Source organism: Anopheles cruzii, chromosome X (genome assembly GCF_943734635.1).
Source record: "Anopheles cruzii chromosome X, idAnoCruzAS_RS32_06, whole genome shotgun sequence".
Taxonomy (NCBI): Eukaryota; Metazoa; Arthropoda; class Insecta; order Diptera; family Culicidae; genus Anopheles; species Anopheles cruzii.
The window spans coordinates 11,163,987-11,189,360 of record NC_069143.1 but is presented as its reverse complement, the minus strand read 5'-3'; the positions used below and the strand labels follow the sequence as shown (position 1 = coordinate 11,189,360).

Sequence of the window (25,374 nt, the reverse complement as noted above, 5' to 3'; positions counted from 1 at the left end):
TGATTTATTCCGTTACTCTTAATCTTAATCGACTGGTTTGACCCCCGGAGCCTGGACTGGCATCCTCCCGCAATCCCGCAACGGAAGCTGACGAATTAATTTGTTAAACTTCCCTTCTGCTGCTGCGGTTGGCTGACTCGGCTCGGCTCGGCCCCCCGTCTCTCTGTGCAGGTGTGTACAACAGCCGATCCCGCACCCGTGTTTACTTAATCATTCAATTAATAGGTTACATTGTGTCTAACTTTATCTAACATTTTGTGACTCAATTTCCAAAAACCGAGCTGTACGAGCTCGACCGGTACTCGAAATTGGGTGCTCAAATGTTGCTCGAAAACTGCTCGACTCTAAGAAGTTTCCAGGGACAGCGCGAAACGAGACCTCGCGAAAATCGGTCCTCGGAGTCTTCCACTTTTGGCCGACGGAGGGAAACCCCTTTCTACACTTGGATGCTCTGTTACCAGCACCAGCAGAGCACCAGCAGCAGCACCGGTGCAAGCAATAGAGAGAGAGACCATTCGCCCCTCCTCCTGCCCCTCCTGCTATTACCCCAAATCACCGAGTCTCCGAGTCCCCCCCACATGCATGAGATTCGGGAATTTAAAATGTTCAAACCCAATCGAACGTGTGCAAGCACTCACACACACACACACACACAGGATCGCGCGGTACTCTCGCTTCCGATTCGTGCGGAGCATCCGGTTGTGTGTGTGTTGTTTGCTTGCTTTCGCTTTTTATGTTTGCCCAGCGCATTGGAGAAGCATAAAACCCTGCGCCCCACCACACACATCCTGATCCACACACAACTTTAACCGCCCCGCCCCCCCTGTCGCCCCCTTCGCGGTTCCGCGGTACACGGGTGGGTGTTGCGAATTTTTCGCCAGCCACACTTTACGGCTCCCAAATGAGCATTTGGCACGGTCGCGGTTGCGGTCGTGTGTTGGCAGCAACCGGCCGGCCGGTTGGTTAGGATACTTGTACCAACCGTTCCCCTTCTTTCCCACCACCCCCTGCATGCATGATACGCAGCAGTGTGGTGTAGCAACAGCAACAGTAGCCGATAAAAAAAAAACGCGAGAAGAACGAAAATCAAATAAAACAAAATAAACGCCCGACCCCCGATAAGCGCCTCCGCCTCCGTGGTCTCCGCGCACACCGAGCACACACACACACACACACACACACACACACAAAGCAACAAACAACCGGAGCGGTGTAACCGCCGAAAAAAAAAAAACGCCGGAACAAGAAATATAACAAACCAACATAACACACACCGGGCGCGCCCAACATATTCCGGTTTATGTGCGGTGGGGGTGGTGATGGTGGTGGGCGGATGTGGTCGGGGGGGGGACTGAAACCGACATCTGGAGCCCGGCACCCGGCGCCCGGTGGCTGCTCTTAGTGCCGGGGAAGTGCATTATTAAATATGCATTTCGCAATCTTCACGCGGTGCGAGCATTGGCTGAATTTTGTATGCCCCCCTCCCACCCCGCGTGTCCTGCTATCACCCAACCAGCCCATGTGGTGGGGGTGGGGTGGTGAGAGCGGACGGGCGTGCTAGGTTGCGAAACCCATTTCACGGACGGCCGGAAAGTCGGTTAAGTCGGCAGGGCCGAAGGCTGATGGGAGAGTGGCATCGGCGCGGGGGTATGTGAGGGGTGTGAGTTGGGGTTGGAGGGGGTCGATGGAGGTAGAAGACACACACACACACACGCACACGCACGCACACGTCCGCGAACCGGCTTATCCCGGTTGGGAAAGATATTCGAGCAGTTCGCAGTTCGGATCCCCGATTCTAGAGGGCGCAGAGGGCGCGTAGAAAAATGTCAGAAATCAACAAATCGGTGTCTAAGTCTAAGGGAGTCGGCAATCGGGTCCTACGGTGCGCGATGGCGCGACATCCCCCCAAACCGCGGAATGGCGGAAGTCGCGAACACCCACGCACTCACGAGATGTGTAACGCCGAGGAGCGGAAGGGGAGCGAGCGAGGGTCGGGTCGGAAGCAATAAAACTGGTGACAACACCGGTGGCAACGAGCGTCCCGGGCGGCGGCGTCGGGAGCCTGCGGGACTGCGACATCATTAAGTCTGTCATTTATTTATTTATTGTCACACCATCTCACGGCACGGCTCTCGTGTGTGTGTGTGTGTGTGTGTGTGTGTGGGTGCGTGTGCGTTTTTCTCATTAGCTTCGCTACGCTTCACGCCCCGAGTTTTCTTTCACTTGCCGCCGCCGCCGCCGCCGCCGCACTCGGGTGTCCCATTTCCTGGGCCTTTCTCCGGGCGCGCCGGCGACGGCGACGACATCGTCAACGAGCGACATCCCTGCATGATGTTGTCAGTCCTCTAGTTTATGTCAGGCCTCTCTAGTTTATGAATGGGTACGTGCAACACATTAGCTGTCCCCCCCCCCCCCCCCACCCCGGGAATGTCGAACACACTCACCGTGGGTGGGCCGTCGGCCGTCTTCACCGCAGCCAGCCTTCCTTACACATTCGCTGCATTCGAGCAGTTTTCGAGCACCACCAAATGAGTGTAGGAGGCAGTATAGTAGCCGTCCCAAACCGCACATTCTGCGAACGGAATACTTAGAAGCGGACATCAACTGCCAGAAAAAAACCCCCGGGAGCTAGGACGAAGGTGTTCCACATTAGATGAGTAGCTGTCCCACCGTTGCGGGGGTTTGCCTTGGGTTGTAGTGTGAAAGCGGCGGCGAAGCGTGACGAAGAAATGCGCGGGCCGCTTCCGACCTTCGCTTCACCACTTCGTCGTCTTCTTCGGTCGTCCCGAACCGAAGGGCAGTGAGGCGCGAAACCGTCGTTAAGCAGCGCGCGCGACGCACAGTCGCGGGGTTCAAATTTAATTAGTATGTCCAATTTGTTTTTAATAAATTGCTCGCGTTGCGCCCTAATGAGATGCGCGACTTCCCACGCCAGAGAGCATGTGTTTGAGAGAGAGCGAGAGAGAAAAAGCGAGAGTGTTGAAGAAAGTGGCGTACAGCTAGAAAGTTGTGTTCGTCAGATGTTGCCGGCCCAGCAGCAGCAGCCGACAGCCACAGGACCACAGCCGCCTAGCAACAATGTGGTGGCGGCGGCAGCGGCCCCGGAAGGGCTCCCGTGCCGAGAGCCTAGTGCCATGGCCGACCGGACCGATTTCGTTGCGACAGATAACAAACCCAAAAAATGGCCTCGATTCGCACCATTCATGCCACACCATGCCAGGTACGAGGGGAGGTGACCAGGGGGGGGATCGATATGTATGCAGAATCGGGTGCGATTGATTAGCACATAAAAACGCCACCACGCTGCTCCTCCAACGACTCATCCTCCAAAAGCTGCTAACGCCACTTGAATAAAGAGAGAGAGAGAGAGAGAGAGAGAACAGGAGAGAAAGAGAGAGCAGGCGGGGGCGAGCAGGACGAATTGAATAGTACACAAGCTGTCCTCCACCACCACCACCTACCTCCTCCAGAGCCGACCACCAGCCCTGGCCTCTGGCAGTATCCTGGCAGCGCCAGCCGACGGGCGCTCGACTTCCGGCGCTCTCGAGAATGTGTGTGTGTGTGTGTGTGTGTGTGTGTGTCCTGATCGTGAATCAACAAATTCTTCCCATCGAACCCGCCCCCTTCCCCCGAACCACCCAACCGTGCTTCCCACCCCGCCGCCTTCCTTCTCCCTGACACCCCGGGATCAATGGCGGTGGCGATGAGTTGAGCGCATTAGACGCAGGACACGATCCGTTTTCATCGGCTTTGAACCCCGGAACCCGCTCCGCTCCGTATCTCTTTCTCGCCAGCTCGGAAGAGGGGGGGGGAAGGAATAACGTGCCAGCAGCAGGCTTAGCACGCGCGGTTCCGAAAAGGGAACCGGTGCCCTGGATGCCCGGTTTGTCTTATCGGTGAAAATATCATATTATGTTTTAATATCTTTATGCGCTTATCTTAATTTGAATCTCGTGCCGAATCCCCGGGCCCATTATGTGTGGCCCCGCTCTACGATGCGCTGTGTGTGTGTGTGTGTGTGTGTGCCGGGGTGTCGGAAGCGGAGATGCAAAATCTATGGGCTCGCTCCGTGCTCAAACTTTACTGCTGCTGCTGCTGAGGTGGAACATCTTTATCCTTAAGGGAGTCCCGCGGTTGGGAAATGACGGAGCAACTGGCTACTGGCATTAGAGGTGAGCAGTATCGAGCACCAGGTGTTGTCAGGTGTTGCACCTTTGGCTCAAATCAAGTGCCATGTGGTAGTGAAGCATAGTTGGATCTGAAATCTTGCTGGAGTGGCGTGGAGCAGCCCCCGGAGCCGCTCCACGGACGATCCACGGGCGCTCGAACTGCTCGAAAACGGCCCACAGCTCTTGTGGTACGGGAAGGAGCGGTTCGAGTACTAGCCCCTGCCGACCAGGTGGTGTATTTGCTGAGCAGATTAACCGCTGGACTCGCTAGAACCGGGAGGATCGTCCGAGCCGCACACACACGAGGCGGACTGGGCTGGGCTGTGTGTGTGTGTGTGTTGGAGGTCTGAATAATTTAGCAAATTGGGCTTACCCGAATTAATTTTGATCTGCGATCTCTACGATGCCGCTGAGACGAGCGCCACCAGAGAGAGAGAGAGAGAGAGAGAGAGAGAGAGAGAAAATAGAAGCGAGTGAGTAGGAAAGAGAGAAAGGAAGAAAGGGATAAAATGTGTGCAAAATGTGCTCAAACCACCCGAGGAGCGCAAACTCGGAGACGACTGCTGCTGTGGCAAGAGTGAAGTACGCAGCGGGCGGGTGGACAAGGAGAAGGCTATCATGGGCCAGAGTGAGACAGTGAGAGAGCGAGAGTGAGAGGGGGCGCTTTTGGAGCAACATTTACCACAATTAAGTATGCCGACTGTGTGGAGTCCGGTGTGTGGTGGTTCAGACGAGAGCCACTCACTCTCTCTCTCTCTCTCTCTGCTAGTACACCGACCCACCATCCCCCCACCCCCCCCCCTCCCACGGCCAACGCACCCGCGGTTGCTTTTCTGTGCTCCGATCCGCAACAGCTCTGATGAGTTCTTAAACGATTACACGAATTTGATTCACAACAAATTGCGGCCAAAGTCCTACCAGCCTGTTACCCTCTGTGTGTGTGTGTGTGTGTATGCCTTTCGAGCATATGCGCACACAGCATGGCACACGCGGCCGCAGAGCGAGAGAGCCTTTCGAGCAGCGCGCAACGTAGCATCGTGGGCGTGGTGCGGTCGACGTTCCCTCGGCCAATGAGGGCCGTGGAATTGGTCCCAGCATCATCATGGCCGGGGAGGGATGGCCGGGGGGGCGAGGGAAGAGCATAATCGCGCAATTCACCTCCTCGGTGAGGCGGCGGACAGAGACCATCGTCGTCGTCTTCTGCCCTTTTCTCCGTGTGGCGAAATGCAAGAGAGCTTCGGTACCGTTCTGAATGATTCGATGATGACGATGATGAGCAAAAATAATCATAACATACGTACCAACACCAACCCAACCACCCACCGCTGGCAGAGTACACACTTTTTTTGCTCGGGCGAAACTTTGTTTCAACAGAAACACACACACACACACCCACACAAGCACAGATTGAAGGATGAGAAATATCTACGGAGCTGTCAACTACTTTTATTACATTCATGGCTACTACTTTCATCACCCATAGGATACTAAGATGCCTGCTTGAATGACTGCTCGAATGGATGAAGCTTAGTAGCGGAACTTGTTTCGCTACTAAGTTCCTAGACATCTACTAGACACGTCGGTGTCTACATTTGCTCCCCGTTTCGAAACGATCCACAAAAGGTTCTGCTTCTTGGTGTAAACCTTCGACACAGTCTTCGTTTTGCTGGCTGCTATAAGCGGTCTCAAAGTGATGTCCCCAAGAAATTCTCGTGATGCGATACCCAAGAATTGCCGCTCCACAACTTCCGTCTTGTTTGAGTCATTCCACTTCCAGTTGTTCTGTGTAGACAGTTTGGAACGATTGGAGCGGCTGCAGCACCCTAAATCCGCCCGAACTATCGAGTTCAGCTCAAATCAGAAATCAAAGGTACCGTCATTTCGGGGGCATCGTCAACATGTCACTGAAAGTTGTGGAGCCCACAACTTTCAAGATCTCCGAACGCCAGCCACAACACCTGGGGACAAATAGTGACAGAACCACCAGCTGTCAAAACCGCAGCGGACCGAGTGTTGACAGTGGACATCGCCGTGGACCAAACGATGCTGCTGCGGGATACTCCATTCTCGAAAAAACACTTTTACCAGTCACACCCACACACAAGTACTACTTGTCAGCAAATAATCGTCACCAGCCAATATCCGGAGGTTCGGTCCGGAGAGATTGCGTTCATCCCAATCCCCCCGGCACCCGACACGCGGTCTCGCAGGCCGGATATTGTAGGTTACAGCATAATTTGGGAGGCGAAGGCGACGGGGCACAAGGGCTAGTCGTTTGGTTGTTTCGCTGGTCTGCCGCGGCCAGTGAAATGTAAATTAGACCCGTTGCCCGTATTGGGGGACCAGTTAGCATCTGCATCTGCCACCATCCCCACCCAGTACTGATCCCCCTATGGCAACTGTCAGACCTGAACCTTGCCCTGCGACCTGGACCACTTGGGTTGGGTCCTCATCCGATTCATCGATGCCAACGATCGGTATCTGCTCGAAAACTGCTCGAAACTGCGTGTCTTCGTTCGCTGCGTACCGGCGAAGGACGACGCGGCAGTTCAAGGGGGCTCGGTCGCCTGATGCGGGCAAGCTCGGGGAAAACATTGCCGCTCGATTTTGTGCCTCCCCAAAAACCTGGTCCCAAACTTCCTCAAGGTTCGCCAACGTCAAAGGGGCACCACCACAAGACGGGGTGCGGCGAGTGAGTGGTTTTAATCTTTTAAGAGAAACGTATACATTTTAATTACTTATTGTGCTCGATATGATGTAGACATTTGCCTCCCGCTCGACCGAAGGCGACCCCCGACCCCCAACCGAGTGCCCGAACGCGGATGGGGCCGGGTGTGCCACAGGGGAAGGCGCCGCAGGGGCAAAGAACCCGCGGCCAGCCCCGGTAATGGCAATTTGATACACACCGCACACCGCACACCGCTCGCTCCAACACCGAGCGACCGAGCGAGAGGTACGACCAACGCACCGGATCTGGTCTCTTTCTGGTCACCCCGGATTTCCCTGGTGTCGCCGACGACGCAGAGTGGGCGTGGCCTCCGGCGGCAACACCCGCGCACGGCGAAGGATATGCATCCGCTGCGCCCGGCCGACGACATCCAGCTATCCAGAGATCCAGGGGTTGCTGGTGTCGGCGCCGTGGATGCTGCGGTCAGTCGTGTATCGAAACCCGTGCCTGCCGGTCTGTCTGTCTGGGCTAGTCTGTCCGGTCTGTGGTGTGCAGCCTTTCTCGCGGAGTCCTTTCTTGGGTGGTTTTTTTGGGCGGTGTGTGTAGTGTACCGCGAACAAGCCGCGCGTTTTGGTACAATTCTTCGAATTTCTGCTGCTTGTGGACGTGGACTCGAGTGAAGAAGGGGTTAGTGGGGACCCGGGCGAAGAGGGTCAACAACAGACCAACAATCACAGCAACAACAGCAACCCCCCATCCACCGGGTTACTCTGCTGCAGACCGCGATTGCTCTCAGGTCCGGCCTCCAAGAGCCTCCGGAGCGCGTGGACGTCGTCGAGTCAAGCGCCGGTGCCGGAGGATGCCGTGTCCGCTCAGTCGGGACTGCACCTGATACTAGGCAAGCCGAGGTGAACCCGTGAGGTGACTTTGTGTGCGCGTGTGTGTGTGTGTGTGTGAGTGGCAGTGTAACCGGGTCAGTGGATTTCCCGGTCGCGGACCTCCCGGAAGCCCGGAAGGACTGCCGCGGGTGTGGCAGTCGAGGCGCGGGAGGGCGGAAAGTATGGTGATGATGCAGTCACCCATGTCTGATTGCGGGCAGCCGGAGAGCCCGGCAACCCTGTCGCAGCCAAACTCGCCGCCCCACGTCTCACCCAAGTCGGGCGCCGGTGCGCCCCACAAGATGGTGCCGCCAAGTCCCAAATCTTCGCCGTCCGACGGCGAAGCGATCCTATTGCGCTTCAGTGAGTTCGCCGCCTCGGACCCGGACGGCGGCCGGCGGCTGACGGGCGCACCGGCGGAGGAGCAAGTCCAGCAGCACCAGCACCAGCTCTCCTGCCCGCAGAATGGCCGCCGCAGCCGGAGCCCCAACAGTCCAATCAGCAACGCCACCAGCGAGCTGTCGGACAGCAACGATCAAACGCAGGACGGCGGCGGCGGCCATCTTGGGGCGGCGTCGACGGAGCGGCCGGTGAAGTTCTCGATCGAGCGGCTGAAACAGTTGGCCGACCACCACCACCACCACCACCAGCCAGGTTCAGGTGGTAAGGTCAGCATGTGTCGTCAGGTGTTCGGAGCGGTCGAGCCTCAGCAGCCGCCGCCGCCGCCTCAGCAGCCGCCGCAGCCGCCGCAGCTCGGACAGTTCGTCCTGGCTGCCGCGGCCCCTCAGCCGCCGGCCCAGGGCGTGGTTTCTGTGATACCGGCCGCCGCCGCCGCCGCCGCTGGTCCCCTGCATCCCGCACCATTACATCCGGCCGCCCACGGCCAGCACACGCCGCTGGCGGCCGGTGTGGCGCCCCTGCAGCCGTCGTCGTGCTTTCCGCACGCCGCCGCCGTCCACGGCGCGCATCCCCATCAACAAAGCCACCTCCATCAACACCGTCACCACCAGGCGGCCGTCGCGGCAGCGGCCGCCGCAGCCGCCGCAGCCGCCAACTCGCAACCTCATCACCATCTGCAGCAGCCACCAACGGCCGCCACCGCAGCCGATCACGGTGTCCCGCTGCATCACCCGGGTGGCGGCGGCGGCGGCGGAGGCGGCGGCCATCACCCGTTCTCCATCAAGTACCACCATCCGGCGGCGGCGGCGGCCGCAGCGGCAGCGGCAGCAGCAGCGGCGGCGGCTGCGGCGGCGGCTGGCGGCGCTTCGCCGGCCGAGATCGAGATCGAGCGGTTCAAGATCGCCCGGTCGCTGGCGGTGGCCGCCGCGGCCAATGCCGCCGCCAATGCCGCCAACAGCAAGGACCTGCCGGATATCGGCTTCAGGATACACCTGAACGAGCCGCTGGTCGGGGGCGGCCACCAGCCACCGATCGGGTACGCCCGGAGCGACACCAGCGAGGAGCTGATCGTCGACGGCAACGAGGAGAACTCGCAGGACGGCATGTCGGTAAGTCGGCGGCTGGAGATGGCCCTTCTTCCGCGCTTCTATTCTCTTTTTCTCTGTTTCCCGCCGCAGGGTTGTCCGGTCGATCTGACGCGCTCGATTGACAGCGGCGGCAGCGGCGGCGTCGACGGCAAGTCGACGGAGTCGGCCGCCTCCAAGCGGCTCGCCTTCTCCGTCGAGAACATCCTCGACCCAAACAAGTTCAACGGTGCAGGGAAGCAACAGCACGGCCCAGGACCGCTGTCCAGCGGCAGCAGCGTGTCCCCGGGTCCCCCCGGGTGCACCCAGCGAGACCTTAGTTCTCCGGGCGGCGCCGCCGCCAACGGTACGTCACATTACAACCATAACAACAACAACAGCTGCACGACGAACCACAACAACAATCACGGCGTCGCCGCTGGCAGCCAACCCCACCAGGTTGAGGCTGCCGCCGCTAAACACAACAACAACAACCATCACTACCACCATCACCATCACCATCACAACAACAACAACAACAGCAGCAGTAATGGCGGAAAATTCTGGGGACCGGTCACGGCCACGGGTCTGCTCGACAGGGAAGACAAGTTGATGGCGGCGGACGACGACCAGAGCGACTCGCGTTCCGGTAAGTACCCAGCATCCGCTACTACTAGTCAAGGCTACTACATGTGTACTACTTCCGCGACAAAGTGGCCGATTCTTCATTGTGCTCGCGCGCGCGCGTGTGTGTGTCTTATGTGCCTTATTATCCTGCTAATCGAGCAGCGAGTGCTTCTCCCAGAAAAAGATGTGACAAAGATGGCGAGTGAGACCAACAACGACGAAGTCGAATCTTCGGCCCCAAAACATCGCCAATTTAGAGGTCGGGCCGTCTAGAGGTGTTATCCCTAGTTCAGAAGTCTACAAGTGAAATGGCCAAAACGTATAATCTCAAACCGACTCTAGGTCTACTCTTGGAGAAGGAAACCTCCACCTCCAGAGCAGTATCATCTGCTCCAAGGTTAAGTGCTCGACCACCCGGCGTAATCGCGCAAAAAACTTCATCATCTGCACCCGGTGCGGGTCCGCTTACGTCGGAAAAGGGAGTGCTGGAGGCCAAGGTCCAAGTCCAAGTCCTGTAGTCCGTTTTGGAATACTTGTTTACCTACTCGCCACTATCAGCGCTCCTGACGGGCAACCTCCTGAAATGAATGCAACGACGACTAGTGCAAGCCAGCCCAAATCCAGATTCGGATCCCGTTTTCTGAGGTTCCTCTGAGCCGCGCGATTACACGACATCTACAAATAGTCTGCCGGTATCGGGCAATGTCCCCTAAAAAGTCGTTCCGAATGTCCGCGAATGTGCATTCCGCATGTCCCTGGCTGGCTTGTGTGCAAGCTGCATGTCCGACATGATGCCAACCCACCAACCCGTCCCCGTTGGGCGTGGCTGGCTCCGTCGTGGTCGTCCATTCGGATCATTCTCAAATCCGGCTCCCGGGGGTTTGCACCCGGCGTTTTGTGTCCGGTGCAGGTGCACACACGGACCAGAAGGACACGCGCGATAAGGTGTGCAAGGGCCGATGCCGTGCATCGGCCGAGAGCGCGCCACAGTCGGCAAAAGAAACAATAAACGTCCGAACGACGCAACCGTGGACGAGGAGCCCCAGTGCGCTGAGACACAGTGAGTGCAGCGTGTGTGTGTGTGTCTGTGTGTGTTTGTGTGTCGTTCCGATTTCATTGGGATGCCTCGCTTTTTTATTGTCGCGCTTTCATTTCCGGTGTTTTTTGCTGACCGATCGACGGCATCGGCGACACCGAGTCAGCGCTAAACAGAGTTGCGGATTAGGGCCGGATTGATGCAGGTCCTCCGCGTCGTCCGCGTTCTGTTGCTTGTTCGATCGATTTGGGCGTTTGACTTTGTTGCGCTTCGGACGAGGCCAGACTCCAAATGCGGCGTGTGGACTTGCATCTTTGCGGACGCTGGGGACTTCAACGTCGGGGGATTGTTGTTTGGGAGCTGTGTTAGCAAAACGCGCCCCCGACTCCGGTGTGGCGTCGAAACATCGATGCGATTCCGTCCGACCACACCATGGATGGGAATTGGCAATTGACTTTGGGCCAGTTGCATTCCCTAGGCCGAGACTTTACATTTGGTGACTCCAATCAGCGCTCAGAGATGGCAAGCCTGCTAGCAAGTCGCGATGCATGTCTGGGCAGTCTCGTCCGGACCCGACGATAAGCCGCACACACACAGAGTGTAACTGACACTTGCTTCCTTCAGTTCGCTAAAACCATTCACAGTCTTGGTCTCAAAGAGTGACGTGATGTCTGGTTCGTCTAGCCTACCGGAGCGTTCGTGGGCCATTGATTGGATTTGGTTGGGAATTTCTGCGGGACTTTAAGAACTGCTGCGCTCCAAATTGCCCCAATTGGTCACCATAAGCCACAGTCAACATTTCGATTGCGTCCGAGCTCTTAATTTCGTTTTTCACACAAAATTTGATAAAGATTCTTTGCCATCCATTTTTTTTTTTGAAGACCAAAATCGAAGATGAGCCAAATCTTGTGCAAGCAAAACAGTTGTCAAGAATTGACTAGTTACTCAAAATGGCCGAACTTCGCACCATAAGTCACCGACATGTGCAGCAACATAACGCCACAAAAAAAGTAGAAAAAATTGAAAACTTGCAAAAAATTACTTTTAATAATAATATTTGCATTAAATGCAAAATTATCCGAACTTTTTGAGCACACCTCGTAACTTCCCTGATATCGCTGATAGAAAACGTGCCACAGGTAACAGACGACAGCTCCAGGTTAGCTCAACGTTGTCGATTGAACTCCACCTCACGGCTAGACTGGACTAGACCTGGACCAACTGAGGTGTCAAACAGAAAATGTGACAGTTGACAGTGTCACGATAGAAACGACGTCCCAGCCGGTATCTCCCGGTCGCAGGTGTTGTAAGCTGGGTGTACCTTCCACTCCTGTCAGACCTGGCACCGCCGGACGTGAAATTCGATACGGAAGAGGCCCAACAAAAGAGCCCCCAACTTGGAAACAATAGTTTCTGGGAGTTGGGAGCTACTGAACGGGGAGCACAACACTCCACCCCAAAAAGGAGCAAAATCGCTGTGCAGTGTGTGTGTGTGGTGCGAAAGTCCAATGTCGACCGGTGGAGCGCTGCATTCAACAACCCCAACACTGACAGGACGCAGGACACCTCCACAAGTCCGGGGCGGCCATTAGCGTGAAAAGTGCCTGGCTAATTATAATAACTTCCCGTCCCGTCCGGGGGTATGGTCGGGACCCACCGCCACACACCTGCCGACAACACCACCACCGCGACACCCCCAACAACTCCACCACCAGACTTGGCGCCCCACTTGGCGCCGATCGATAGCTCCAGGCCCGTTCGGTGGGGTTTGTGGGGGCGCATTGCATGGCACTGACTCAATCGTGCGTGCGTGCGTGCATGCGTGTGTGTGTGTGTGTGTTCTTGTGTGTAGAGGTGATTGAATGTGGTCGACCTGTCCGCTCCGTAAAGCTCCGTGGTCCGTAAATAAAATATGGATCAATATTTAGTGGACTAATTAGTGGCGGGCGTTTTATTTCTAATTGTGGCTATTAAGTATTCTCACCCAGCACCCCACCCCCCGCTTCTCCACATTCATTACTCCTTCCTCCTCCACTCCCACTCGACACTCTTTAGCAGTAGTTGTTGGCGCGCTGCGCTGCGATTGACAGCGCAGAGAAGATCTCCACACACTCTCAACGATGGCCGCATTCGAACGACTGTGTGTGTGTGTGTGTGTGTGTGTGTGTGTGGGTGGTGCCTATTCCACGAGCGGGCGGGGGGTGACGAGCCTTTATTGAACCACGCGTTCCATAGTTCCGTTTCCGGGCTACAGGAAAGCCACAGGAACGCGGGTGCGAACACGCGAACTCCGGTTTCGCGGTCCTCCGGTGGCCGGAGTCCGGGGCCCTCCGGAAAGGGTTGCAACCCCCCCCCCCCCCCCCCTCATGTACTCCATCTCTCACTCGTTCGCTGTACCTCGCTTTCTCTCTCTCTCTCTCTTGGCCAGGAGCTCGGCCAGAAGCTCGGTCAGGAGCTTTGCGCATGTGTTTTCTCGGCACCACCAAACAAGGGGTGGCCGTCGGTGATTGTCATGGTGACAGACCCCCTCCCGCCACCCCAACCCGCACGAACCCGCAACCGGCTGGAGCGCTGGGCTGCCCGGGAGCGTCAAGAGAGCAGGTTGTTCTACCATTTGCCATCGTGTTGCACACCATGTTGTTGTTTTGGGCATCAACCCCTTCCCCCCCCCCCCCCCCCATCATCACAACCCCACCATCCAGCGAGGCTGGTCGCGCTTGGAGCAAGTGACATTCACGGTGTCATTACTTTAATTACATGCTCGAGTAGCGCGGGTCCGCGCGCGCGCCTGCGTCGGGGTCGGCGAACTGGGGGCGAACCAATCGTGGCTTACTGCCCCCACTCCCCCTCCCCTCCAACACAACCCTCGCAACCCGCCCACCCTGGTAGGGGTTTTGGGTTGAAAATTTTAATTTAAATTTCCGTCCCGACTCGTCCGGCGGCGGCGGCCGCGGCGATAGCGATAGAAAGACAATTGTCGATCCGTTTCCCCGCGGGTGAGGGGTGTAAGGCGGCGGCGCGGGGGAGGCTAAGGGACCGGTCGGATTAAAGGTATTAGCGTCATTAAAATGGGTTAGCCCACAGCAGCAGCCGCCGCCGAAAACCGCAAGAACCGCGCGACCCAAGCGATGGCAGCGGGAGGGGGCGGGGGGGGGCGGGGGGGGGCTGGCAACAACAACAAATACGCCAGGGGTTGGGGGCTAAGCTCACGTGCCGCGGCCCGCCCGCTCGAATCCGCCAGACCCATTGTCACGTAATCGTTAATTATTTCCGTATTTACCACACGCGTCCCGGTGATTTGACAGTCCGTTGTTCCGTTGTAGCTGATGAAGTGGCGAAAGGGTGCGAGGGGGTTGGGGGCGGCGATGGTTTGGGGTGCGGAAGATTTGTAAGAGCGCCTCGCACCTAGTTCGATCGACCTGGTACGAACACGGAACCCTAGCGTCGTGGTGGTTCCCCTGGAACTTGGAGCGCGTTTCCTCATGTTATGTCTCTACCTGGGACGGGAAGTAGTGTGACGCCGCGAGGGGATCCATCATCCGGATGAGATCTTCTCCGACGAGTCGCACCGAAGCGGGGAATATCAATTACGAACCACACACACTCAGGCGGTTCCGGCGGTTCCGGCGGTTCCGGCGGTTCCGGCGGTTCCGACGGTCCCGATGGACACTTCATCGGCATAGGCATTGGGAAGCATCATTTGCATGAATTTTCCCCAAATCCTTTCACATGGTGGAGGGTTCGGGGCTGGGGCTGGAAGTATTTTCAATTCAGCCACCAGATTCAGTCGGATCGGACCTTCACACACTCCGCCAGGGGTGGCGGCCCAGCGTCCCAGGGATTAGAGGTCAAAAGGTAGGCCTCCGGGAGGGCGATCTTCGGGCTGGGTGGAGAGGATGGGACACACAATTAACGGGTGCACGCTTCAGCGTTGGGTTGCAGCGTGCACGTTTCGATCGGAGATTAGGTTTCTGGTTTGGCCCGGCAGACAGGATTCACCTGGGCCCGGGTGGACACAACGCACACAACGAAACCCACGGCAGGCAGGTCCAGGCTGGGACCACCGACCACAGCGAACGAACCACAGGAGACTAACAAAACAAAAGGTCTTTAATTATTTACAGCAGACCACCGACACTGCTTACGGAATAACTACCTCCTCTTCGGGGGTCGGATATTGTCTCCGTAAGCCCCAAACTGTGGCGCTTTGTGTCTGGGTGTTGCGCGTTTCGTGCGATTGTGGTCGTTGGCCGGTTGCGATCCTTCTGATACTCCAATTTTACCTGGCTGCTGGTGTTGCTCCGTGCGCGGCCCAATCACCCCAATCCATCTTCGGCGACGGCACCCGGACAGTATCGGTTGGTGTCAGTGGATAGCGAAGCACCTGACACCAAGCACCGTAGCACCGTAGCGTCGTGTTTCGAATGCCTCAATACCACCAGCCAACGTGCGTGCGTGTGAGAACGTTTGCTTTCTCCACATTCGAGCAGTTATTCGAGCAGCTTCTGCTCACTTTGTCTCGATTCTACTAAGCAACGCAACGCTGCCCTTCCCCTGGCGAGTGTCGGAGGATAGTCTACAACCGGAGCAGCATGCTCCTGATCCTCCCAATTGTCCCAAGACTGAAGCAAGAAGAAAGCAAATCCAAATGATTTCCTAAAGCATCATTTCATACATTGTTACAGAGGCCCTGACGCAATTCTTCGTTCGTGGACGAGAGTGATTATTGAAAGAATTATTTTTGAAAGAACCAAGTGTTTTGTTGTGAAATGTTAAATGTGAACCAAGTGTGTAGTTCGATAGGCAGTAGGCAGTCTGTACTTACGTTCCTCCAGTTGACGCGTGCAAGCGTACCACGGATAAAAGATGTTCCTCGTCCTCATTCCTCAAGATGTGCCTTAATACTGCGTCGTCGAATCGTCATTTATAAGCTACTACCATCCAGTCGGACTTCGGTCGGTCGGTTTTCAATTGCCCTGAACCTGGAACCCTGCATCGGACGTATGTGTATGTGCTACAGGAAAATTGGAGCAAAGTTGAGCTCACATTCCGCCTGATATACGAGGTACTAGCGGTCCGCGCTAATTTCGCTCTCCCGAACGTTGAGTTTTGTTGAGTCTACACATTTTTTGAATAACTAAATTATTCCTCCCTTTCGTGAGATTCGTAATGCAACGTAATGGTCGGAAGCAGAATCTAAGACAACTAACGCCTGCTAACCATATTTGTAATAAATTAAAATAAGTCTTGTGTTGTGTGAGGATCGGGATCGAGTGAGAGCCCAAGCGCGCGCTGGGCCACTCACTGACGAGAATCAGCGCGAGAAGTGCTCTAGCAATCGTTATCAGTTTGAGTGACGGACGGAAGAGATAATGAAGAACACAAATTAGTATAGAAGGGCAATCGACTTGATTAGAAAATGAGAACGAGTCAGATTGTACAGATCGCGTGTTGTCCACCAGGAGCAAAGTGCACCCGATTAATTATATTGAAAAAAACATAACCTGCGTACATATTATTTATTGGTGTATTAGTGACACGTTTCCGGTAGCTGTCGAATTTCCGTGTATCCTTCCGGGTACACTCCATCTGGTGATGGGCTCTAGGGCTCTACTACGACCGTTCGGACACTGTGCAGATTTTTTTTATCTCTTAAAGAACGGGCTGAGCCGTATTTATTAAATCTCTACTTAACTCTATCGACATAACATGAGCCGTAAATCTAAGCATCATGGAAGATGCAGGTGACGTAGCATTTCCTCCCGCTTGCTCGGTTGATCACTGTGTGCAGATGACGGCGTCTTTTTAAAGTATTCGATGTACAATTTGATCGATGAATGCCTGTTATATTCCCCTTTTTATAATATATATAGAATTGAACAAACAAACATGTTGGCAACTAGTTGTGACCCAATATCAAATCATCTTCCGAAAGCTTCTCTGATGCTGTAAGCTACGAGAAGAAACATTATCATTCATGAGACTCAATTAAACTTCTTCCGTTTTTTTTGTGATTGTTGAAGATTTGTTACGAGCTTCACATAAGCTTGGGCTTCCATAATAGAGAAAGAAAATGAGAAAGGATTGGAAAAGCGTGAGAAGCGTGTCCCCAAAACAGGGTGGTCCATGTAAGCTATATATTTTTTTTAATTTGGTTATAAAACAAAAACGGCCTAATACTTTTCGATGTACTGTTATCCCGTCGGCGATCGCGAACCTTTCGAAGCGATCGTGTGGTGTGTTTCCGCAACAAGCACCGCAATTTGCCCGAACAGGTTCCATTGACCACCTGACCTTCCATAGAAGGCGGCTGCTGCTGCCAAGACAGGTGATTCGTAATGAAATGTTGAACTATGACTCCATATATAGCGTGATGAACAGTATGCATGGCTTCGAGTTTGTTGTGTAGTTAGAACTAACTCTTGACACTACGCCACGTGAATCAGTTTCCTCTTAAGTCTTCATTCGAGCAGTGGAGTGAAGTTCATCCGTACAATGTTAACGTACTACCCGCGCTCCTCAGCCATTCCACGTGGCTCCGTGGAACCGCCGCGTGTGACTCGAGGAAGCGCGCCCAGAGACCGGATATTACCGAGAGTCGACGTTAAATTACCTTTTTTTTCCTTCATTCTTTAAGTGATATATTGTGCCATTCTCACTCCGGGCCGCTCCGGGTAACTGGGGCTGTGGGAGAGACAGTAGGGTAGCGGGGCTGATGCAGGATGGGATAGGATGCTGAGAGCTCGTACAGACACACGCACAGCGCATCGACGGAGTTGTTTGCGGAGTCAAATGCGAGAATTCGTCTAATCGAAGCATCCAATTATCTCGAGAAAACTTTCGTCCAACTTGCAACTGCTTGCTCGGGCGGGGGAGAGGGGGTTTGATGAGGTTCGGTGTAGCGAAACGGAAGGGAGGGGAGGGGCGGGGGTTGGCACTGTGCGCTTAGCGATAAAACGGAATGGAAATCGTCGTCGTCGCCACCGCCGCCTCCTTGAGCTAAATCGCTTCCGGCGGCAGCGGAAACGACGAAAACGTACCCCCAACGCACACACACACACAGCCACGCAGGAAGCGCTTGAAAGCATAGACCCGTCCCGCTCCAGCCGGTCACAACTGTCACGCTCTCGCTCGAACTACGGGGCGCGCACCAGAGCTCCAATGGCGTCTACAACTTGCGAAAAGAAAGGACACGCGCGCGCGCGAGAAAGAGACACTGTGTGTGTGTGTGCGAGAAAGAGAAAGAGAGAGTAAGCGACCGGTTTATCGATGGGCGGTTCAGGCGGTGTAATCTCGGAACCCCACGCAATAATTACCCCTACCAACGGTCGTCATCGTCCTCATCATCATCATCGCCATCGGATTTAGTGTTGGCGGCGTTGGCTGCCCGTCTCGCTTTCGCTCGGGCAAAAATTGGCCTGGTCCGGATCGGTAGCTGCGGCCAGCGGCCGATAGCCACAATTAATTCCCTCTCACACCACCACCGGCGGGTCCGGCAGCACCACAAACTGGTGGTAATTTTATGACGGGTTTAGCCAGTGCGCTAATTAATCGAAATTTTATAATTGCCTGACTTCAAGGGTGGTTGCGTTTGCCAATCGAGCCCCGCGCGACCGAACGCACACACACACACGCCCACTGGAGTACCCCCTGCACGTAGAGCCCACGGGTGGGGTGCGGGGTGGGGGGAAAGCGACGGTTTGCCAATTAACATTACGTACCGCAGCGCTCTGCTCTTCATCTGGAGCAGTTTCGGGAGCGGTGCGTTCGGTGCCGTCCCGTGTGATGAGACCGCCATTTTGTGTGCGATCCGGGAAAACATTATTTAACACTTACCCGCCGCCGGTGCCGGTTGCCTCGTAGAGCCCCGGAGATTGGTCGGTCGGTTGCGCCCGGCGGCGTTTCGAGCGTCGGTGACCTGAACGTCGATATCACCACCTGATCCGGCGCTGAGGTCCTCCTGGGTTTCTGGACCAACAACCGGCGGCCGGCGGCCGGCGGCTGGGTGTACCAGAGTACACTGGAGTGTCTGGTGTCTGGAGGTCCAGTACGTTTTTGTTAATGGCTCGCTGATTGCTCGACATACGCTACACTCCGGTGGATACGATGGTGGCCTTGTTTGGGTCTTTGTTTGTGAAATCAACGGAAAATTATGTCTGTCTGTTGTCAAACGACACCCTGACGACGGACGACACTCGATTACAGCTCTATTGAGGAGACACTAGCCACAGCAGCTACCCTAACCGTGTGTCTCCACGAAGTATTCCCAACCACCTGACATGGACCCGGGGAAACAAGTATTGAAAATGTCCAGAGAGATCTCGGAACCTTGTTTTTCCAAATGGCACCACTTTCATTGGAATGAATATCTAGAGTCACAGCCACTGTTTTGGACCTGGTGAGCCCCCTGGTTGGGCGACTCCTGTTCTGACTACCAGTTACGATTTCTGACATCCGGAAGGTATGTTGTGACACAACCATTCGGACACCTTCCGACAGCGAAAACACCCGTTCTTTCCGTCCCGAGTGAACCCGCGGCAGATGGTTTGCACAACGACTACATGACCTGGGGCAGAATTGACTTACTTGATCAACATTAATTTGATAAAACAAAAGGAGGGTCCTGTTGAAACACTGAGCGAATGTCTCAGTATTCTAGGCCAACCGGAACCGACTCTGAGTGCCGTGTGACTAAGTGGCCCTCAACAACAGTGTACTTACCTCATTCCTTTGATGGTGAAGGTAGTTCCAGTGCGAAGTCCGTGAATCCATCAAATCGACCATCGAACCTGCGTAGACCTGCGACTTTTGGGCTGCCATATGGGAGCGATATCTGTAAAAACCCATAAACTCCTGCGAGGCCTAGAACCGATCGCCACACCATCAAAAACAGAGCACCTCCACTAATGAGGTGCCACACTGGGCTGCCCAGACTGGGCCGTCGCCGCCACAAATGCTGTATTTCCCGGTCACTTCCCGGCAGTCCCGGTGATTGACTGTCAGATAGGTTCAAGGGGGACCTCAGTACGCGCCTGTTTCAGGGAGACAGTCGGAAGTGTCATCAATTACAAATAATTTAACTGTTTATCGGCCCGGGAATCACGACCACCAAACGACGAACCCTCTATCCCCAAGAGATCTGACCGGGCGTCAGCCAACTGTATATGTATAATACATATTATATACACGTGGTAGATGCTGGACATGCTCTCCAGCAGCTGGCCGGCAGCAGGCACTGAGGGCCGGGCAGCCAAAAGGGGGAAAAACATCCGCATACATACATCGGGGAGTACCACATCCAGGGGTGGCGCCGCCGAAGGCAGGGGAGGTCAGCGAAGACCTAGCGACAACGACGCCGACGACACGCTGGTTAGTTGGTAATCTTGAACTAATTGATAGCAACTGCTATTCAATTACGGTCCCCTACACGCCCCGAACACGTCCGATTCCGTCCTCTCTCTCTGTCTCTTGCTCTCCCGTTCGTACCCTCTCTCACACCCACTCCGCCGTCACCTCGTTTGATGTGTCGGGCGCGCGCGAACGACCGGTTAACAACGATAATAAGACACGTCCAGGAGTTGCGTCACCAGCAATTCCCCGAATGCAGCCAGCCCGAACCACCTGCGTGGAAGTGTGTCTGTGAGTGTATGTGGGGCTGCAAGGGAACGAAGAATGGGGTGTAAAGGGGGGTGGGTGGGCCGGACGTAGCGAAGGAAGGAAAATCGAGGAAAATCAATTTCCAGCGTGACACCGTGTCGGCGACGGCGACGGCGGCAACGGATACGGTCCAGGACTTGGAGTTGGTCCGCAGCGGGTCCACCCGTGTGGCCTTGCTGCTCAATGCTGGACGAGGAATTAATTCAATTCGTTTCCAATAAACCGGCCATTCGGCCCACCACCACCACCACCACCGACGTCAAGGATTTGTTCTCTTGAGTTCTTGGTTCTGCGAGAGTCTCCCGGTCCGACGTGAGTTGGGGCGCGCCGTAATTGATTGAGATGCGACGGCAGCGTGCAGAGATCGTTACCGTAGTCGCCGCACGGATTGACACGGATTGCAGAAGGGATCCGTGGGATCCTGGGGACGTCGGCTGATTGCCCGGTGCGGTGGAGTTCGGTTGTTGTGTTTTTTACGATTTTGTCATTCTCCTTCTTCCGATGCGAAGATCCTGTAACGCGATTAATTTTCCTTGAAACGGCCCACGCAAGTCTCGAGGATCCAGCATGGACAGGATTGCGGCCAGGCGATAATTGGCATCCTTAGGCCCCGCTAGGCCTCGACCCGCCAGGCGTCGTACCTCTCTACGTTCCTGGCGCTGTGTTTAATATGGCTGCTCTTTGCTGCTCTGCTTGCTGCTCTTTGCTGCTCTCTCCAAGACGTTTCCGTTTTTTCAGATGCAGAATTCTGAGCACTTCGTCTAAAATTGGGTTCTAGGTGCAGTAGAGCACCCAACTAACCCTTTTTGCTCGGCTTATTCTTAATAAACAAATCCTCTCTAATCCCACCAAAAAACACACAACATAACTTTGTTTGCCGTCAACTTGGGTACGGAAGTCGTTGAATCGACGTGAACGGCGTTGAATATTCTCGTATTGCATCCGCATATTTTATCGTCCGCCATCATTCACTTTCAAACTGGTTCGATTTCGTTGCGTTTCAGCAGTAAAGTTTAACTAATTCGGTCAATCAATTCGGTCAGTTCTCCTCGTTACATGAGAACATTTACCTGGAACTGGAAAGGCTGCCTTGATCGAGGTTGCCCGCGCACGCCCGGAAACCGGAAAGTTTTTCAGAAAAATTCCCCAAAAAAAGATTGTGTCGCATCTTCTACGAAACATCGCATTTTCGGTGCTTTGCGACGCTTTCCCGACCTTCTTGGAACATTTTGTTCCACTTATACACTCCTGTTTTCGATAGAATTTGCTCACCGAAGAGCATCTTCTGCAGTATTTTCAACCTCCGCCGAAATTTCACTCCACACACACAAAATTTAATGTGGAACTGTGTTGTTGCACAGTTTTAGACTGTTTACACGAACGGAGCCGCAATCGCAAACACTAATTACACAGATGCTGTGCCAGATCGGTTCGAACTGACGTCTTTCGCCGACAACCCAATGCATTCGGTGCAGCGCAGATGGATGATCTACGGACTGTGAATTGGAGCACTTCTTAGGTTCATTGGAATTCCGCCCGGAAGAATTCCGGGGGAAGTATAGCAATTGTTCGAGAGCCAAGCGCTTGTGCTTCGCTAAGTGACGATGACAGACGGTACTCATGGGGCGCTGAATCAGAAACGAAGGCGTTGAGAGCCACGGCGCCAAAACCAGGAGTTCGAGGCTGCCGGTCTGACTGACTGACTGAGGATGTCTTGCAGCGCCTTGGGCAACTACTACGAAGGGGGAATGGATGCAAGGAACCTGACTGACTGACTAGACTGGCCACCAGACTAAACACCAGTGGGCACTACGTGCTCTCTTCATTTTTTTTGGTCCAGTGTCGGACTGTCGGAGTTGGAGTCGGGTCGGAAAACCGATCGAAAAAATCACGACCCGGTGCGCTAATTAATCGAAGTCCCCATCCACACCTAACCGTTGGCCTCGCCACACCCATTCCCCCCCCCCCCCCCCCGGCCGGTCACCAGTCCTTTTCTCCGACGGTTCAATTAATTGGTCGTTGCCACCGAATGGGCGCAGTGAACGGATCGGATTGTGACAGCGCGCAACGTGTACGCCCTGTGTACGACACATTCCATTCACGTGCCACACAAACCCCGAGGGATCGGCGGTGGGGGAGGGGGAAAGGAAGACAGGAAACGGATCCTGGAAGAGGTGGTGGAGGTGGTGGTGGTGGAAAAATGTTATGCAAATTGATTTCCGATTCCAACAACGCACGGTACGCGCCGCTGATAATTTCCGTCCGTCCGATGCGACTCGGTTGAGTGGTGGTTTTCGGTGGTCTCCCTCGTCTGTTATCTGTCTGTCTGTCTGTCACGCACGCACGCCTCCCACACACAAACACAATGCGAGGATTAGTACATCGGAAGGGAGTCGGTCGGTCTAGGCGCATCTGAATCGCGTTTACAGCCGCGCGAAGTGCGAAAAACAAAAAATTACTCCGGACCGGCCGGTCCGTAATGTCCTTCACACATCACAGAGTGGCAGTTGACGGTACATAAAATTAGCCTCTTCTGGGTGCGTGTGTGTGTGTGTGTGTGCGTGTGCGTGATTGTGAGTAGGCGTTGACGGGTTGAATGGGGTTCGGAACCGACAGACCGACGGGGCGACGAGGCCTCTCGCAGGAGTGCTGCGGAACCGGAAGCCGACGGGGTATTAAAAATTAATTACTGTGTCGATTGCAAGACAGTCGCCGTCGGCATCGGCGACGTCTGTAGGCTCAGCGCGCGCGATGTCATGAGCATCGCAATTAAAAAGAGTTTTACGCTGTTGCGAGCCGCGTCTCAGAAACGGGAAGCTGGTTCTGGTTGGAGGTGTTGACAAATACCATTACGTCGGCTTTTAATAAGGCGGCTCGGCTCGTTTCTCACACGTACGACCCGCAGGACCCGCGGGGTGGGGGTAGGCCGCGCGGCCTCCGAGCCAACGGTAAACTTTATCGTCGTCGTCGGCAGACGAGGATCCGTCTTGCGCGTCAATGATGTCGGGCCCGGGGTGGGGCTCGGGGGACTGGTTGCGGAAATAGATTCCAGCCCGGCCACAGGACAGGATATTGATATGTTTGCTGAAATAATAAATTGTGCCGTCAGCGCGCGCCGGGACAACGACGACGACGACGACGGTCCCCCGTTGCTGACGGGCCGGGCTCGTCCTCGAATCGCTTGGATCGAGGACGAGTGAACGGGTTGTTGCCGGGACACCAGCCGCATTGGAGTTTGCCATAAATTATGTGGATCTTGCCCGGGAGTTCATACACAGAGTCGTTGAGAGTTGCGTCGAGAGAGTTGCGAGTGACCACAAAGAGTGAAGGCTTTTTTTTTGTTTTGTTCGCTTTTTCGCCCCGTCCGCAGCGAAGGACGTGAACGACCTGGACCAGGACGACATGGGTGACGAGACGATGGGCAGCGACCTGGAGGACCACGCCAGCGAGACCGACTCCAAGAAGGATGGCACCAACAACCGCGCAAGTGCCGATGGCAAGTCCCAGGGCAGCAGCTCCAAACCACGACGGTAGGTCTCGACCGGCCGCCGGACGCAGAAGGATGTCAGGGTCCGATATTTTGACGCACCCTCAACTTTCTCGCTCTCTCCCCCTCTCTCTCTTAGCGCTCGGACGGCATTCACATACGAGCAACTGGTGTCGCTCGAGAACAAGTTCAAAACCACTCGCTACTTGTCGGTGTGCGAGCGGCTCAATCTCGCGCTCAGCCTCAGTCTCACCGAAACCCAGGTAAGCCTTTACCCCCCCGGCCAGAGTCAGAATGCTGGTGCCCAGCGAGGAGTATCCATCTAGAGTGTGTTCGGGATTCCGAAGATCCGGGGCGATTGTGGTTCAACCTCAAAGTCCGCCACAATCGGCAATTCCGAACACTTGGTTGGATCACTCTACAGGATCACCCCGAATGCCTCTCAAGCCGCCCCCCCACCCGGGGCGCGGGCCCGGGGGGGGGGGGGGGGGCGGGGGTGCGGAGGGGAAGATCTGGGTCCAGAACCGACGGACGAAGTGGAAAAAGCAGAACCCGGGCATGGACGTCAACAGCCCGACGGTGCCGCCACCGAACGGGGGCGGCACGTTCGGGCCGGGCTCGTACGCCAGCAGCCTGCTGTACCCGCACGCCATGCCGTACCCGCCGTACGGCCCGTACTTCCATCCGCTCGGCGGCCACCACCTGGGCCACTCGCACTCGTAAGCCCGTGCCGGCCCGGCACCCGGCCCCCCGGGGAACCGACCGAAGCAGAATCAAAATTAAAGTAGATTATCATAGGCAATCATAGGCCCATTCGGTGGTCCTCGAACGACGTCCGAACATCCTAGGCCGCCCTGGCGCTCCGGGACTGCGTGACTCATTTCCCAGCTTCCCAGCTGCGTATCGCCACGTCACCGTGTACAGATCTAGAATTAGGAGAGCCCCAACACCCAACAGGAGCGTTCTGGTTCTGGACTCAGCTCACCTTGCCTTTCTCGACCTGGCTTTCATTTGTTTCAGTCGCCCGTCAGTCAACTGTCAACCAACGTATTCAACAACTTACTTGTATGTACATTTTAACTGTAAAAATTAAAACACACAGAGAGAGAGAGAGAGAGAGAGAGAGAGAGAGAGAGAGACGAAAGAGAAGCCGAACCGAGCCGAGCCGGGTCTCGTGTGGTCCAACTACTGGCGAACTACTGAAGCTGCGTAGACCACCAGCGTAAGGAGAAATGAGTGAGAAAACAGAGCGAGCGACAGAGAGTGAGAGGAAGCAAGAGAGAGAGAGAGAGAGAAAGAGAGAGGGTATGGAGTATGGAGAAATTAACAAAACAATTACCAACTACAAGAACTAACAATACACTATACGAAAACCGAAAACCCGGCGTC

The 25,374-nt window shown here is 55.3% G+C and overlaps 1 protein-coding gene across 1 annotated transcript; it reads left to right on the top strand.

Moving 5' to 3' along the window:
• The first annotated feature begins 7,897 nt into the window (after nt 1-7,897).
• Nucleotides 7,898-24,708, top strand: LOC128269867 (homeobox protein slou). The gene is made up of 7 exons (XM_053007276.1): nt 7,898-8,898; nt 8,956-9,223; nt 9,293-9,430; nt 9,644-9,827; nt 23,869-24,028; nt 24,125-24,248; nt 24,490-24,708. The coding sequence occupies exons 1-7, from the start codon at nt 7,898-7,900 to the stop codon at nt 24,706-24,708; spliced, it is 2,094 nt and encodes a 697-aa protein (XP_052863236.1).
• The last annotated feature ends 666 nt before the right edge of the window (nt 24,709-25,374 follow it).